Source organism: Chiloscyllium punctatum, chromosome 32, assembly GCF_047496795.1.
Source record: "Chiloscyllium punctatum isolate Juve2018m chromosome 32, sChiPun1.3, whole genome shotgun sequence".
NCBI classification, from domain to species: Eukaryota; Metazoa; Chordata; class Chondrichthyes; order Orectolobiformes; family Hemiscylliidae; genus Chiloscyllium; species Chiloscyllium punctatum.
In genome coordinates, this window is record NC_092770.1 from 41,807,377 (window position 1) to 41,826,085 (window position 18,709).

Genomic DNA, 18,709 nt, shown 5'->3' on the forward strand with positions numbered 1-18,709 from the left:
TAGGTAACATCATCAGTGAGAATCTCCGGTGGAGCGCTGGTGGTATGTTCCACTGTTCATATATATATAGATCTTGGTTTCTTAAGATGGGTGGTCATTTCCTGTTTATTTTTTCTCAAGGCAAGGTAGATAGCATCTAAATTAATGTGTTCATTGATAGAGTTCTGGTTAGAATGCCATGCCTCTAAGAATTCTCATGCATGTCTTTGTTTCACCTGTCCTAGGATGTGTATGTTATCCCAGTCGAAGTGGTGTCCTTCTTTGTTTGTATATATAGAAACTAGTGAAAGTGGGTCATGTTTATCGGTGGCCAGTTGGTGTTCATGTAACCTGGTGGCAAGTTTCCTGCTACTCTGTCCAATGTAGTGTTTTTTACAGTTCTTACATGGTATCTTATAAACGACGTTCGTATTTAGTAGATTCTTTAGGTTCATTAGTTGCAGTTTAATGTATTAGTAGATTTGTGGGCTATCATGATGCCAAGGGGTTTGAGTAGTCTGGAAATTATTTCTGATATGTCTTTGATGTAAGGTAATGTGGCTATAGTTTTTGGTTGCATTGTGTCTGCTTGTTTGGGTTTGTTTCCAAGGAAAAGTTCCAAACCCAGTTCAACTTACTTTTGACAAAACAAAGTCATTCGTGCCATTCAGTCAACATGCATTCAAATCCAGTTCCCAGAGTCTGAACTTATAACCCACATCAAAGATTGGTTCTAGATGGAAAGCCTAATGACAATATTGACCACAGGTATAAGTAATGTGAAGGTATCTATTACAGCAGAACATATAGAAAATACTCCCTGTGTAAGGTAAAGTACAATGTATTACTGAGCGTAACTATAAGCACAACATAATTTCAAAGAAGAGTCATTTTTGACTCAAGATATTAACTTTGTTTCTTTCTCCACAGATGTTGCAAGAGCTGCTGTGTTTCTCTGGCACTTTCTGTTTGCATATCTAATTGAGGGGATCAGGGACTTCTGTAAAGGATAATGGATCCATAAGTTAATTCAAGATTTGGCTTTAATTGAGAGATACAGGTGGTTTATTATAGACAACATTCATACTGGTCATCTTTCTTTCCTTATTATATCTGACTGTTGTTGCACTGACTATTATATCTGCTGAAAGAGGAGTATAAAGGAGAAATTCCATTTTGGTTGATATGTATGATGAGGCAATAAATGAGTTACGTGGCCAATTTGTTTGAATGAAATTGTAAATACATTCAATGAGAATGTGATTATGAATTTCATGAGAATAGCCCATTAGTGTTATTTTTCTTCAATGGAAGTTCAAATTGCATTACGAGGTTGAGTAAAACATTTTGATCAGCTACAAAACAAAAAAACAACATGAAAGACGATACCCAGATTTTCTTGAGCAGACCAAATAAAATTGATATGTAGAGAAGTTTGCTTCATTTCTCTGATATTTTCATTTTTAGAAAAGGAAGAAAAGGAAAATAATCAGACATTGTGACTTTACAGACAAAACTATATTTACAAGCACGTTTATCAAAATAAGCCATCAACATCATAGCTGCTTAATAATGATGGTTTTGTATATTCACCAAGTAATGCTTTGTCAAACTGATTGCATTAGACAGGTCTATTTGTTGCTTATTTCTTGTATTAACTTGCTTTCTATTTCAGCAGTACTGCTGTGCCAAGACTCTGCATATGTTATTAACACAATGCACTTGCTTGCCAAATGAATCTTTTCATTTGCACTGTACTCTGGCAACCATTTGCATGTTGAGCAGGTGGTAAGGGAGTTTTAATAGGTGAACTGAAACAAGGTCCAAATAGATGGTGACGTCTATTTGCAATGAATAACAAAGGCTTAGTATGATGCAAGATAAAACCAAGTTGGGGCTAGTTTCCAAGTATGTGCCAACAGATAGGACTCTCAGTTACCCCAGGATCATCAGCGCAATTCTCAATTATTTCCCCTGCTGACTTCAATGAATGGAACATGGTGCGAAATACAATTATAATTTTCTAACTTGCAATTCTGTTTTAAATTATTATGATTTTCCTTACAATCAAGTTACCACAGACCTTCTGTGTGGCCACTTTGAAGAAGGATAGAATCTGATAAAGTCCAGTAGGTGCTATCTTCAATCGGGACATAATGCTGATATTCCACATTTAATGTCCACTTCAGAATCTACAATCAATATTTGATGCTGAAGTCAATTTTATTTTCCTTTTACAACCACTTAATTAAAAACTGAGCACTAGTTTACGTTAACTCTTTCAAAGTCATATATATATATATATATCCTGCTGGGAGTACTTAGCATTTTGAAATGGTGACATGTCTTGTGGTACAACATGGGAACCTCTATGATTACAACTGACACCATAAGATTGGCCAAAACTGGTAATTTAAAATGAACCTTTTCTGACTTCTTGTGTTCAACGTTCTAATGGAAAAGTGTGAGGATATTTGACTATCAGGCATACAGGTCGTTTTGCTATAATGCGCGTTTTGTTAATGCGAATTCACCATAACATGTTCAATGAACTGGGGACACTGTTTCTAAAGCGTGTATTGGTTATGATGTGATTTCGGCCTCATTAGCTTAAATGGTGCTGCTATTACACAATTTTCTTAGAACATGGGATTGCACAAGAAAGGAATTACCGCGTTATTGCAGAATGGTCTGTAGTTTACTTGCAATAAGAATGCCACAAATGCATCAGAGAGATATATCTAGAGGTTCATATTAGGAGTTATTTTGTGGAATACTTACTTGAAGCAGAGATGTAGTCTACCAGATTTTGTATAATGCTTTGATATTACAAGGGGAATTCATGATATACTTATTGGTGTCTTTCAAAACTTATTAGCATGGTATCATAATACAGAATACTAAAACAAAGTATCCTTACATTTGTTAACAGCTGTAAATTATAAACAGTAAAAAGAAACAACTGAGAAGATCAAATAGAACTATGTCTTAAACATTTTCAATTAAAGGGGGGGTTCAAAGGTCTATCATTCCATGTGAAATATTCATCTTGGGAACCATCAGAAAATTATGCTAAATTAAAAGAGGGAAAGGAAAATAAAGCAGTTTTCTGGCAGTAAACTGAAAACAGTAAATCTAACTGAAAATGTTTGAATTTATATAAGAAAGTGTCCAATGGGTCAGAACACAAAGCCTATTGAAAGGATTACAAAGATAACAATTCATTTAATGTTTTGCAACTGCACCAAAAAATGGAAAATGAATAAGTTTGAAAGAAGGAAGGAAAAAAACAGAAATAGATCAGGGGACTAAATCATTAGGCTGAAAATGCAGTGTGAATATTCACTATAAAACGTGTCATTTGACCCCCACTAGTATATAAGATCAATGGGAGCTAAGCCAATCTCAGGCACCTGCCAGAGCAGAGGACTGGAAATAGGAGGAAAATTCCAGATCAATCAGAGATTATCTGGGTCCTCCAGCCTTTTGATTAGGAGTTACTGTTGGACTACAGCAGGTCTCAGATTAATTCCTATGCTTTCTACCACACTCATGTCTGACAACTGAGGTGTGCCAGAAGATTTCAGGACCATAAATTGCAGTAACATGAGAGTTTCTAGCAAAGTGCAATCATAACCTAAAGCTTGCTTCTTTATGCAGCATTCCAGTTTCGGGAGATTGTTAATAAACTTTCCCCAACAGGACTTTCTCAAATTGGATTAACATTATTACTCATTTGCTTCTCTACATAAAAGCTTGAATTCTGCTGCTGCTGTTTACTTACACATTGAAAAGATTGAGGCCGATACGATACAAGCGTTTGCGGATGATGTCAGTAGACAGCGTTGGTGACTTGCAGCTGCTTGGATTCTCACAGTGGTATCTGGGCATGCTCAATATCATGGCATGCAATGCCTCCTTCGAAGAGACTTCAGATGGTGACTTAGCAGAGATGGAGGTTGTACTGCTGCTGCTGAGTTGTTCTGCATTGTCCAAACGATTAGATTCCAACTGAGGATCTGGCATTATTCCATTGTTATGGTCAATTTGAATATTCTGCATTGCCAATTGGTTCTGCCCCACCAAATCCCCTCCTAGTCCATTGGAGTTGATATTAACATTCAGTTCTGTGAAAGGATGATTATTTTGAATGATCATCTGTTCTTGTTCTGAAGAAGAACTTTGGGAACCTTTCTCTCTCTCTTCCCTTGGACTCTGCTCATCTTTAGCAACTACAACATTCTGCTCAGACTCTGGTGGAGCACTCTCACAGTTTGCCATGGCAACTGAAGCTGATTCCATGAGGGAAGAAACGGACATGTTTTTGTTTTCGATATGGAAGGTGACATCCCTGAAGGCCATCATAAGCGTACTCCCACTTTGTGCAAGGCCATCTTCCAGTTTGTCATCACTGCCTTCTTGTCCTGTTTTCCCCATCTCACCTCCTGACCTGTCCTGCATCGATGCACTGCTGAAAGTCTCTGTGAATTGATAACTACTGCCATCTTGCAGCGAACACATTGTCTTCAAGCTCCAGGAGCTGAGAGCATCATCAATTGACTTTGCTAGTGATTTAACTTGCTCTGTGAAGGAGTCCTCAAGTTCAGTCAGAGCCCCACTGATACTTGCAGGTAAAGATGGTGACCGCACCAGAGGGATTCCTGCAAAATTATACCCTTCCATTAAACTCTCTGCATTCTGTAACCTGACCTTTCGTAGAGAAATGCGTCTGGGCATGCGGCTTTCCAGCAAGGAATTCCGAATCTTTTCAAAGTTCTTGCTGAGTTGGTACTGACGGAAGGCTGTTTGGATGGTACAGGCAGCCCGGCGAGATACCAAATGGCCTCCATATTTGTGTTCCAGCATTTCAATCTGAAACAGGAGAGATACGGGATATCAAACACCATTCTGAACATAGCTCTCAACATAGAAAACCTCAAATAATGATACTGCTCATTTGTATATAAGTACATATACTGTATGAATGGGAAATGTCTAAGAATTCCCACCTTAAGGTTTCATCTTTTTCAGACTTTCATTCACCTTACCTGGTTAGAGGGAGATTACTTCTTCACAGAAAAAAAAACCTTACCACAAAACTCTATAAATGAGTTGCTGTAATGTCATCACACTAGAACACTACTTAACTGCACTGCAACTTCTCATATTGAAAATTCAACACAACAGCATATGGAACATGTTAAGACTCCTCACAGTTGTTGAGCGTATCAACTCATCCACATGAGGAATTGCAAACTCCGGCCTAGTTTAAGTATTGTGATTTCCTGTCTGCAGGGATCACTGTCAGAGGGCACTTGTACTGCGCAGCATTATCAACTTAGAAAAGCAGGAGGCTGAAGATCACAGCAAGCCAGCCAGCATCAGGAGGTGGAGAAATCAACATTTTGGGTGTAACCCTCCTACTTTGCCATCTCCTGATGCTGCCTGGCTAGCTGTTCTCTTCCAGCCTCCTGAATGTCTCCCTTGGATTCCAGCATCTGCAGTTTTTTTGTCTCTGGTTACTTTCAACAGCTTAATGAAAGGCAAGCAGTGAAGTGAAAAACAGAAACAGAAGGATGGAGACATTGAAAAATAAATGGGAGGTTTGCGTGGGGGGAGGGTGGATTTAAAAGCAGGGAAGAGAGGAGAGAAGAATACAATGTTTTGTAAAATACATTCAGTGTTAGTTTTGCTCCATGGCAACATTCGGTCTTAGGCTCAGAGCCCATTCTGGGAATTCAGTCTAAATCTCAGATGAAATCTCAGTACCTGTATAGTGAAGTAGTGCTATTGCTTCCAGGCTACAGTCTTTGAAGGGAGATGCTAAGCTGATGCTTCAGTTCAGTTGGTTGTAAAGTTATCTCATGGCATTCTCCAATATTATGACCAACTCGTGTTGAATTCCTCAAATTCCTCAAACCAGCGCATCTCAACATATGTACTGATCGTCCATCTCATTGCCATTGTGAGCCCTTGTGTACAAGGTAGTTGCCATAATTTGAACTCCAATGTCTGAACTCCAAAATGTATTCATTAAACCAGTTTACATCAGCCCAATCTTGAAAGGAGCAACATAAATGCAAGTCCTTTTGCTTGAATGCTAAGGTCATGTGATCACATCTTGTTTCTTACAAAACATTCTTGGGATTTTTGTTCGCTGTTGTAATTGCTCAATTAAGATGAACTGGCTTTCCAAATTATAATTAAATAAAAGCTGGGATTGTGGGGTGATGAAAATTTATTTTACTCAACAAGTCTGGGTATGTATTGCCTAAAATATTGGTGAAAACTGATTCACTAGCTACTTTGAAGGGAGAAGGCAATTTTGCAAAGTTGATGGATTGATAGCCTGTCCAGTCAGAGACAATGTGCTGAAAGGTCACTTTCTGTACTATATAATTCCATGAGGTAAAAACAATGACTGCAGATGCTGGAAACCAGATTCTGGATTAGTGGTGCTGGAAAAGCACAGCAGTTCAGGCAGCATCCAAGGAGCTTCGAAATTGACCTTTCGGACAAAAGCTCTTCATCAGGAATAAAGGCAGTGAGCCTGAAGTGTGGAGAGATAAGCTAGAGGAGGGTGGGGGTGGGGAGAAAATAGCATAGAGTACAATGGGTGAGTGGGGGACTTGTCCTACCTGCCTGTCTCCTTTTCCACCTATCCACTCCACCCTCTCCTCCCTGACCTATCACCTTCATCCCCTTAATGTTTCGGATCGAGTGATCCTTCTTCAGAACAGAAACGTTAACTCAGATTTCTCACCACAGATGCTGCCTGACCTGCTGAGTTTTTTCAGTAATTTCTGTTTTTGTTTCTTAAGTGCTACAGGCCTTTCATTCTGACATAATAAAAGCAAAATACTGTGCATGCTGTAAATCTGAAATAAAAGTAGAAAAATTGGAGAAACTCATCAGGTCTGGCAGTGGAGAAAGAAGCAGAATTAGTGATTCTGGTTGAGCCTTCTTCAGAAATGAAATGTGTTAAAAAAAGCTGTGGGTTTTATGCTGCTGACAAAGGGGGAGAAGCAGTGAGAGGATCAGATGGTGAGGGTGCTCAGAGCACCAAAGAGATTTGCTCATGGTGGTAAAGGAGCGATTGAGATGTAAAGTAAGTCTTAACAATAAGATTGAATAGGAGAAAATAGGTCGCCTATTTAAACAAAGCCCCAAGGACAATGTTGCAGTTTCTAACACTTGCCCCTTTAATTCTTCCTCTTCATTCTCCTAACTGCTGAAATGACTCAGCATTGAATTCAACTTCAGAGAATAAACACTTTTCTCCATTTTGATTATCCGCATCCCCCCATCACTTCTTGTTTGTGTATTGTTGGCTTTGTCTCAGAGAGCTGACCTATTTTCTCCTATTCAAACCTACCATTAACACCAATTTTCAATCATTTCCTTTACAACCATTAGCATTCCCTTTGTCTCTTCCTCTGGGCACCCTCACCATCTATTCCACTCACTGCATGCCCCCTACTTTTGTCAACAGCATAAAACCCTTCATTTTCCAGACCCTTTCAGTCTTTACACTCAAAATGTCAACTTTGTTTTTCTTCCCACAGTTACTGCCAGACCTGCTGCTCCAGCATTTCCTTTTTTGATTGTAGAATGTGCACTGTTGCTGGAGTATTCAGGTTCAGGACCAGTTTCTTCAGTTCAAAATGCTATTGGGCACCTGTGCCAATATTGGTTCATGTTGGGCACCCACCAGAGCAAGAAAACACAACAGAGTCGTGCTGACCAACTACTGGCAAATGTGCTGCAAGGCTGCAATCTTCCCATGCTGCTAGCTGAGCTCTTTCCAATCTAAGCCAAGCTAACGTCTGCTGGTCAGGAGGTCAGTTTACGTCTTCTCACCTATTATTATACTGGTTAACAATCAGATTCTTGGCCAAAGCCAAAACATCTCCCAGCTAAGGAGCCTGCTCACCAGCCATTGTCTGATCCAGGGTATCATATTTTAAAGTTGAAGGAGGTCCTACTTCAAACAAAAGTCAGCAAAAATTAGGAGTAAAGCAAAAAATTGGCACATCAGGATTCTAGCCTAATTTGTGAGCTTTAAAGCACACTTGTCCTACTTGCCAACCTGCAGCAAGGTGTCAAAATCAGAAATCAGTGTGATTTTTTTAACAATCAAAGAGAAAGAAAAAAAGTGTTCATTGCAGCTGGTTTAGTTTAGCAAATTTGTTAGAGGTAAAAACAATGACTGCAGATGCTGGAAACCAGATTCTGGATTAGTGGTGCTGGAAGAGCACAGCAGTTCAGGCAGCATCCAAGGAGCAGCAAAATCGATGTTTCGGGCAAAAGCCCTTCATCAGGAATAAAAGGCAGAGAGCCTGAAGCGTGGAGAGATAAGCTAGAGGAGGGTGGGGGTGGGGAGAAAGTAGCATAGAGTAAAATAGGTGAGTGGGGGAGGGGATGAAGGTGATAGGTCAGGGAGGAGAGGGTGGAGTGGATAGGTGGAAAAGGAGATAGGCAGGTAGGACAAGTCCAGACAAGTCATGGGGACAGCGCTGAGCTGGAAGTTTGGAACTAGGGGGAGGTGGGGGAAGGGGAAAATGAGGAAACTGTTGAAGTCCACATTGATGCCCTGGGGTCCGAGGCGGAAGATGAGGCATTCTTCCTCCAGGCGTCTGGCGGTGAAGGAGGCCCAGGACCTCCATGTCCTCGGCAGAATGGGAGGGGGAGTTGAAATGTTGGTCCACGGGGCGGTGTGGTTGATTGGTGTGGGTGTCCCGGAGATGTTCCCTAAAGCGCTCTGCTAGGAGGCGCCCAGTCTCCCCAATCTAGAGGAAACCGCATCGGGAGCAACGGATACAATAAATGATATTAGTGGATGTGCAAGTAAAACTTTGATGGATGTGGAAGGCTCCTTTAGGGCCTTGGATAGAGGTGAGGGAGGAGGTGTGGGCGCTGGTTCCTGTGGTGGCAGGGGAAGGTGCCAGGATGGGAGGGTGGGTCGTAGGGGGGAATGGACCTGACCAGGTAGTCACGGAGGGAACGGTCTTTGCGGAAGGCGGAAAGGGGCGGGGAAGGAAATATATCCCTGGTGGTGGGGTAATTTTGGAGGTGGCGGAAATGTCGGCGGATGATTTGGTTTATGCGAAGATTGGTAGGGTGGAAGGTGAGCACCAGGGGCGTTCTGTCCTTGTTATGGTTGGAGAGATGGGGTCTGAGGGCGGAGGTGCGGGATGTGGACGAGATGCATTGGAGGGTATCTTTAACTAAGTGGGAAGGGAAATTGCGGTCTCTAAAGAAGGAGACCATCTGGTGTGTTCTGTGGTGAAGCTGGTCCTCCTGGGAGCAGATACGGCGGAGGCAAATTTGTTGTCAGCAGGGGCTATTGCCAAACAATGTTTTTGATAAAGAAGAGGATGAAACTGTAAAAGTATTCTAGAAGATAATACAGTAACCTTAGTTGAGGCATATCTCATTATACCATGATTTCCTAGTGCTTCTGTACAATAACACAGGCAGTTTCTACATAGATGAGCTATTACAATGATATAACTCTCCAAATTCTGAGCCAATGTTTTTGTCGCATGGACATTACTATCACAGGGGAAACAACAATGCTAGAATCAAAAAGTCACAGATCAGTGGTGTCCTTCAAATGAATTACCATGTTTCTTCAAAGTACAGTCAATGAGAGAAGGTTTCCTGAAGTTTTGATGAGATTAGATTAGATTAGATTCCCTACAGTGTGGAAACAGGCCTTTCGGCCCAACAAGTCCACACTAACCCTCTGAAGAGTGACCCACCCAGACCCATTTCCCTCTGACTAATACGCCTAACACTATGGGCAATTTAGCATGGCTAATTCACCTGACCTGCACATCTTTGGACTGTGGGAGGAAACCGGAGCACCTGGGGGAAACCCACACAGACACGGGGAGAATGTGCAAACACCACATTGTGCATCCTTTCTATTCCTGCTTAACAATATTCATCACTGAACGTTCATCATCATTCCAGAACATGAAAATCATTCAAATCTTGATGGTTAAAAATGACAGCAATTCCCACGATATTCCTCATCAGAATAATTGCTAAACTGTATAAAATCCCCAGGAGAAAGAAGATGCAAATTGCCGTGTCATTATGATTAATTACCATGAAAGAAACAGCTTAGCATCTCTCTAAACATCCTCACCTTGTATTACCTTCAATGTTCTTCAAAAAACAATTATCTCTTCAGTTAGACCTTTGGCCACCTCCCACCATTTCCCTACTACTTGGGTCTGATTACAAACCGTCATGTATGTTTGGAAGTTCTGTCACATTAGAAAAGCTATAACATTGCAGGTTGTTATTATTGAGTGGCACTGAAACAACAGTCTGATCAACAGATTCAGATGAACTCCAACCAGGAGATTGAAGCTTGTCTGGTTTATCAGCTTCATATGAACCAGTAATTGCACTATGGATTTTACTTGAGGCTTCGTAACCTTATAATGTTATGGTCACGTTTCAAGTTAGAAGTCTTGCCTGCATGTGCAATATTCCAAATCTCCCAACATTCTGAAAATGTACCTTATCTTTCATCTCCCTCCTCCCTACACTGCCTCTCAGATCAGTCTGCAAGCAAAATGTAATGAATGTTTACAAAGCCAACAGGATGATATATAGTGTTAGAATCGGAGCAGTTCAATAGGCTCACAACTCTTGCATGAAGAAAGAGCATGTTATTGTGAATGCACAAAGAATGTTTCACCTGTACATTTTGCCCATGGAAAAATGTTAGAGCTGCAATTGAAATAACAATGATCAAATTATTTGATAAGGCCCACTTTGGATGGTGGGGGTGGGGGGGGAGGGTTGCAATTCATGATCTGACTTCATCTGTTCCTTTTGAGGCAGACAACATTCAAATTTCCTGATGCTCAAAACATTTAAATAAGAGAGCAAGTATGGCTGACACTGTTGCTACCTGAGCATTCAGCAGAGCTCCCAGCATCATGCACTACTAGCAATTGCTACAGCAATGCCTTTTCTCAATTAAGTCCACAGCTCTTATATTCATTCGGAGGAAACTGCTGCTGCTGATTGGCTGCAAGCAGGAGCTGCATAAATGGAGCACCAGGATAGTATGACATCTCCCAGGTTCTTCAATTTAATACTGAGTTATAACTGGAGGAGAATAAGATGGAGGAAAGTCTGAAGTTCACAAGGTTTTGGAGGGGAGATGACAGGAAGCTCTCAAAGATAACCTCTGCATCACCATTCTCTCACTCTGCTCAATTTACCACATTTAGTCGTCCACATTTCATAGCAAACAGATTCAGACTTTAATATCACATCGTGAAGTTAACACTGTCCAGTAAAATTAACCTCCTCCTCACCTTCTATTGTTTAAAGAGTCTGTCACATTGTGTTGAATCATGCACCTGCCATAGTTGAATAGCTGCAGATTTGTGGAAACAATGGAACTATTTTCTAATCAACCAGCGCAGAGCTGTTATTGCACACCTTTGGGCCAAATGGGACTTAAAGCCAGGAGGGCTGCTATGTGGGTATGTGCCAGAATATGGTATTGTGCTAGCATGGACCAGTGTGATTCCAAAGGCCTTTGACTTCCATAGAATGAACTCTAGTACACAACAGAGCTAGTTTCCTCATTCACCGAGCCCAAAAATATCTCAGCTTGAAAGAGGAGCAACTTCACAGTTTACTTTCTCGATAAAACTGCTACCAAGGGGTTTAATTGATTTGTATTATATGTCACAAGATTAAGACACCTGATCATTTAAAGGATGCCATGCAAGAGTTCAGTGGCCTTTCGCTGTATGACTTGAGTTCAAACCAGCCTTATGTATAACAGGAATGTTTTTCTTTGCATTAATAACAGCAAATCAGTTTTGTAGTGTTTCACCCTAGGTCTCAGGAAATGGCTGTTTCATTTCACAATGCTTTGATAAGGTTAGAATCAAGATACTTTGGGGTAATAATTTTAAGTTTTGCTAAGTCAACACTTTTTGTTTTGCCTTCATAAGTCTAGGACGCAAGAAATGAGATATAAAAAAAAGGGAACACCAATCTACACAGCATGAGAAGAACTGTTGATTGGTTGAGCCACCGTCACCTCAGAGATGACAATAGTAGCCCAATCATTCAGCACCTTCTTCTCATGATGTATAAATTGGTGTCCTATTGTTTAAGTCTATTTCTTGCATCTCAGTCCTTGTAAATGCAAGACAAAAAAGGTTCAACTTTGTATCTCCTTTTATAATGTTTAAGTATGGTAAAGATTTTCCAGCTTTCAAGTGAAATCCATGTAAAAACTCAAAAATATGTTCTACAAGGAACACTATACAGAGGAAATCTTGCCAAATATACTTCCAATATTAATGCAAGAGTTAACAAGATCACAATAGTATAGCAAGAAATGTATTATCCCATTCCTGGAGCACAGATTTAGTCTTCCAGAGACCTGGAAGAGTCTGGGAACCCTTTATAATTAACTAATGTGATACTGTGACTTGTCTGATAGAACAACCCTTCTGAAGCAAGATGAGATTGATTGCCAAACATTTGTTCACCATCCTGACCAATCATTCAAGTTCAGGCTCATTACCTCTACAGCCACCAAAAAGGAAAATGCAGGTGATGCTGCAGTGGGAGAAGAGAAGGGAACAGGTTAAAACAAGGCAGGAAAGCCCCAAAGATTCTAGAATGATGAATGTCTAATCGCCTTGGTTCAGAATAAGATCCAAATATTTAGTTTTTGGGGACTAAAGAGAGGAAAATGTGGTCACCCATACTTCCCACCCTCGAGAAGGCCGCTTGGCAGTGTATTTCTTTCGGATTGCCCACTGGTCTACCTTCTTCTAGTGGGATCATCAATATAACAAAGAATTGGTTAGGTTTGCAGTCTGTTGTCATCGATTGTATGACATCTTGCCCTCCTCATGTTTGTGAGCATTGTTGAGTGGTGCAGCTATTGCGTTTGAATAGTTGACAGTGTGTGCAATCTATGAGATGTGGGTAAGAAGCCAAGTATCTGAGGGTGAAGTGAAGCTATGGATGTCAAATCCAAATCATGAATGACAGAGATTGCTGATAGGTTGAGTGAATGAGGTATAGTGGGATGAACAGAATGTGAGACTGGAGTGCAGTGTGTAATATTTGATGATGCATTCACCAACCTTGACATGCTTGTAAGATCATTGTTCTTGTCATACTACAGCCATGTTATCAGGGCTATACTGTTGGCGTATGTGACCAGAGACCGTCCTTGACCAATGTTGCAGAGACCATCTCTCAACCATGACACTTCCAGCACCAAGGCCTCTAGTGAAAGCTTTGAGAAACCTGAAGATTGAACCTTCTCTTTAAGTGATGCTAGGCATAGGCATTTCTGGGTTCAGACTGCGTGCAGCAACTCAATAGTAAGTGTTAGTGTTGGGTTACACACTGCAATCAATAAAATTAAAAGGTAGCTTTGCAAACAAAGGGTGCAGGCTAATATCATGTCATAATTTTAAGGGTTATTCAGTTTTGTCCACTAAATTCACTTCAGTCATATTTATTACCTCTTAAAATGACTCATGTATCAATCAGGTATATTGCAGCAATACTGGGGAAGCAAAGAAGTAAAGTAAATTGAACTACAATAGCTACGTCAGCCAAAAGTTATGTTGTAAGGGCATCAACAACTCCGAGTGTTATTGATGTTTTACAAGAACAGCAGAGTCGGAAAATAATGAGAAATTCACCTTGTATGTGCCAGCATTCTAGGTTGCACTATAGTTTGTTCATTTTGCCTCCAGGCCATTTTATTTCTGTTTTATTTCTGTTTCCCAGATTTTTCTGATTTCTGCATATATATTAATTACCCAATATGAGTGACAATAGTGCTAGGAAAGTAATACTTTAAAATGACAGGCTCCCAGTGGTAAACAACATTAGTGTTGACTGTGCTGTATCGAGCCTAAGAATGCACTGGGAGTTTGTCATTTCAAAGTATCCCTTCCCCAACGCCATAGCCCCTTGCACTCGGCCAATCTCTGGGTTTTAGGAATGTACATGATGGGGAGCATTGCCCAGTTGTGTATGTCCATTTTTTTTTGAGAGGATGAAATAACTGCGCAGAAGGTGTGTGTTCATTAAGCAAGTGATTGTGGGTAATTGATTGATTAAACACCTAAGTAGACATGAAAGGGGGACAGAATGAACCAATGTGTGGAAACAGCTGGAAGACTGAGCAGTTAATAAACTCTATCCAAAAGAAATTGCTCTTGGTTTCTTTCTCACCAACTGGCTTGGATCTGAATTGATTGTAGAACACTGCTTGGGATGGCAATTATAAAACAGGATAACAACCTGTTCAGCTAAATCCCTGCATTCATCAAACTAAAGTTTGAAGATCAACAGAAGAGTGGATTTTGTTGATGTGCTGTATGAGTGGTGAGATAGATACGGGGGAGGGTTTATTGTGGAGGGAAAAAGGAAGTATGCTTGAAAATACTCACTGTTCACCTGTCAGTTAGAAATAAATCTGGCCCTGTAGATGACCTAGGGACACTAACATCAACCCTCTGCCCTCTTCCCCCTCCCACTAAGCATGACTTAGAAATTCTAGATCTATAGATGAAAAGAGATCTCCTGCTCTGGCAGAGAAGGGAATTGGGAAGAAAAAGGGAAATAATTTCAATTCACATTTCTAACCTTTACAGAGAAAAATATTGTGCAACAACCCACACCCCACAGTGCCTCTGAGCAAGTTTCCTTACCTTTACATCCACCCCAAGCTTCACCCTCACCACCAATCTTTATTTTGCACCTCCCTTTTTTATGAAACTCTATTTAGCCTCAATTAAAAGGTTGGGGGTCCTCATGAAATAGGAAGGCAACTTAATTTTGAGGGGTTGTAGCCATCCAGAACCATGACACCTTTCCATTTAATTTAATAGAACATAGAACATAGAACATAGAACAATACAGCACAGAACAGGCCCTTCGGCCCACGATGTTGTGCCGAACTTCTAACCTAGATTAAGCACCCATCCATGTACCTATCCAAATGCCGCTTAAAGGTCGCCAATGAATCTGACTCTACCACTCCCACGGGCAGCGCATTCCATGCCCCCACCACTCTCTGGGTAAAGAACCCACCCCTGACATCTCCCCTATACCTTCCACCCTTCACCTTAAATTTATGTCCCCTTGTAACACTCTGTTGTACCCGGGGAAAAAGTTTCTGACTGTCTACTCTATCTATTCCTCTGATCATCTTATAAACCTCTATCAAGTCACCCCTCATCCTTCGCCGTTCCAACGAGAAAAGGCCGAGAACTCTCAACCTATCCTCGTACGACCTACTCTCCATTCCAGGCAACATCCTGGTAAATCTTCTCTGCACCCTCTCCAAAACTTACACATCTTTCCTAAAGTGAGGCGACCAGAACTGCACACAGTACTCCAAATGTGGCCTAACCAAAGTCCTGTACAGCTGCAACATCACTTCACGACTCTTGAATTCAATCCCTCTGCTAATGAATGCTAATACTCCATAGGCCTTCTTACAAACTCTATCCACCTGAGTGGCAACCTTCAAAGATCTATGTACATAGACCCCAAGATCCCTCTGTTCCTCCACCTGACCAAGAACCCTACCATTAACCCTGTATTCCGCATTCTTATTTGTTCTTCCAAAATGGACAACCTCACACTTGGCAGGGTTGAACTCCATCTGCCACTCCTCAGCCCAGCTCTGAATCATATCTAAGTCCCTCTGCAGCTGACAACAGCCCTCCTCACTGTCCACAACTCCACCTATCTTTGTATCATCTGCAAATTTACTGACCCACCCTTCGACTCCCTCATCTAAGTCATTAATAAAAATTACAAACAGCAGAGGACCCAGAACTGATCCCTGCGGAACTCCACTTGTAACTGGACTCCATGCTGAATATTTACCATCTACCACCACTCTCTGACTTCGACCGGTTAGCCAGTTTTCTATCCAATTGGCCAAATTTCCCTCTATCCCATGCCTCCTGACTTTCCGCATAAGCCTACCATGGGGAACCTTATCAAATGCCTTACTAAAATCCATGTACACTACATCCACTGCTCTACCCTCATCCACATGCTTGGTCACCTCCTCGAAGAATTCAATAAGACTTGTAAGGCAAGACCTACCCTTCACAAATCCGTGCTGGCTGTCCCTAATCAAGCAGTGTCTTTCCAGATACTCGTAAATCCTATCCCTCAGTACCCTTTCCATTACTTTGCCTACCACAGAAGTAAGACTAACTGGCCTGTAATTCCCGGGGTTATCCCTATTCCCTTTTTTGAACAGGGGCACAACATTCGCTACTCTCCAGTCCCCTGGTACCACCCCCGTTGCCAGTGAAGACGAGAAGATCATTGCCAACGGTACTGCAATTTCCTCTCTTGCTTCCCACATAATCCTAGGATATATCCCGTCAGGCCCGGGGGACTTGTCTATCCTCAAGTTGTTCAAAATGTCCAACACATCTTCCTTCCTAACAGGTATCTCTTCTAGCTTATCAGTCCGTTTCACACTCTCCTCTTCAACAATACGGTCCCTCTCGTTCGTAAATACTGAAGAGAAGTACTTGTTCAAGACCTCTCCTATCTCTTCCGACTCAATACACAGTCTCCCACCACTGTCCTTGATCGGACCTACCCTCGTTCTCGTCATTCTCAGGTTTCTCACATACGCATAGAATGCCTTGGGGTTATCCTTGATCCTATCCGCCAAGGATTTTTCATGCCCTCTCTTAGCTCTCCTAATCCCTTTCTTCAGGTCCCTTCTGGCTATCCTGTATCCCTCCACTGCTCTGTCTGAACCCTGTTTCCTCAACCTTATGTAAGCCTCCTTCTTCCTCTTTACTAGACATTCAACCTCCCTCGTCAACCAAGGCTCCCTCACACGACCATTTCTTTCCTGCCTGATCGGTACATACATATCAAGGACACGTCGTATCTGCTCCTTGAAAAAGTTCCACATTTCCACCACATCCTTCCCTGACAGCCTATGCTCCCAACGTATGCTCCTCAAATCCTGTCTTACAGCATCGTAATTTCCCTTCCCCCAATTGTAAAAACTTCCTTGTTGTGCGCACCTATCTCTCTCCATAACCAAGGTGAAAGTCACAGAATTGTGGTCACCATCACCAAAATGTTCACCCACTAACAAGCCCACCATTTGTCCCGGCTCATTACCGAGTACCAAATCCAATATAGCCTCCCCTCTGGTTGGACAATCTACATACTGCGTTAGAAAAGCTTCCTGGACACACTGCACAAACACCGCCCCATCCAATCTACTTGATCTAAAGAGCTTCCAATCAATATTTGGGAAGTTGAAGTCGCCCATGACTACGACCCTGTGGCTTCTGCACCTTTCCAAAATCTGTTTCCCAATCTGTTTCTCCACATCTCTGCTGCTATTGGGGGGCCTATAATAAAAACCCAACAGGGTGATTGCACCTTTCCTATTTCTGACTTTAGCCCATACTACCTCCAGAGGCAGATCCCCCTCAAACTTCCTTTCTGCAGCCGTTATACCATTTCTAATTAGCAATGCCAACCCCCTCCTTTTTTACCACCCTCCCTAATCTTACTGAAACATCTGTAACCAGGAACCTCCAACAGCCATTCCTGTCCCTCATCTATCCATGTTTCCGTGATGGCCACAACATCGTAGTCCCAGGTACCGATCCACGCCTTAAGTTCACCCACCTTATTTCTGATACTCCTTGCATTGAAGTATACGCACTTGAGCCCATCTCTGTGTCCGCAAGTAGTCCCTGTCAGTGCTACCTTCTCCACAGCCTCCCTACAGTCTTGGACATCCTGAAACAATTCCAGGAAACAAGACACAAACTTGATTCTGCTCAGCCAACAACTGAGTCAATTAATGACCAACTAAGGGCCTAATTCTGCCTTGACTGCAATTATCACAGGTCGAGCTGGGACAAGTAAGAATCAACCAATCAGAGACCTCATTGTACCATGATTGTTTGGGGGTTGGGGGTTGGGGGTTGGGGGTTGGGGGTTGGGGGGAGGGGGGGGTGGAGTGGAGGCAGGTCCCTCAATTTTCAATAGTTTACTCTTGATCTCATGCCCCCTTTCCCCATGAAATCCAAGCCCAGACACCACACAAACAAAAGCACTTGCCTGACACTTTGCTCTTCACAATATTTCTCCTCATTCCAAACGGCAGCCACAATCTCCTCAGTGGCATGGCCGAGTGCAAAACTGATTGCCTCTGATTGGCCAGCAGCTCTCGCTGGCCTGGACATCAAGCCCAAAGGTCTTGACTTCAAAGGAAAGTCCGCCACTGTTCTCTAAACCACCTGATTGCAAGAATATATGACAGCCCTTGCTCTCTGAAGAGTCAGCTTCAGGTACTTTGCAATCTTTTGAGCAAATGGGTGAGACCCTGACAGAAACAGAAAGTTTCACCTGTTGTGAATAATTCTGGGCACCGCATTTTAAGAAGGCTTCAGAGGGGACGCAGAAAACATCTGGCAAAATGGTTCCTGAGATGAGGGATTTTAGTCACAAGGATAGATTCAAGAAGCTGGCGTTATTCTCTTTAGAGAGAAGATTGAGGGGTGTACTGGTAACACATTCAAAATCATGAGTAATCTGGGCAGAGTAGACTGATGAAACATTGGCTGAATAATAATATCTTTTCATCAATGGTGGTGCTGTGCTACACCAGTCTTACATCACTCAGGCATTAAATATT

At 41.8% G+C, this 18,709-nt stretch overlaps 1 protein-coding gene across 3 annotated transcripts in view; it reads right to left on the minus strand.

Moving 5' to 3' along the window:
- The window catches only part of LOC140458097 (IQ motif and SEC7 domain-containing protein 3-like), a 401,191-nt gene that overhangs the window by 149,407 nt on the left and 233,075 nt on the right, over positions 1-18,709 (minus strand). For all 3 annotated transcript variants that reach the window (XM_072552166.1, XM_072552168.1, XM_072552167.1), the window contains exon 4: positions 3,764-4,851. In XM_072552166.1, the coding sequence (XP_072408267.1) occupies positions 3,764-4,851 (1,088 nt within the window). The remainder of the gene's footprint in view (positions 1-3,763; positions 4,852-18,709) is intronic.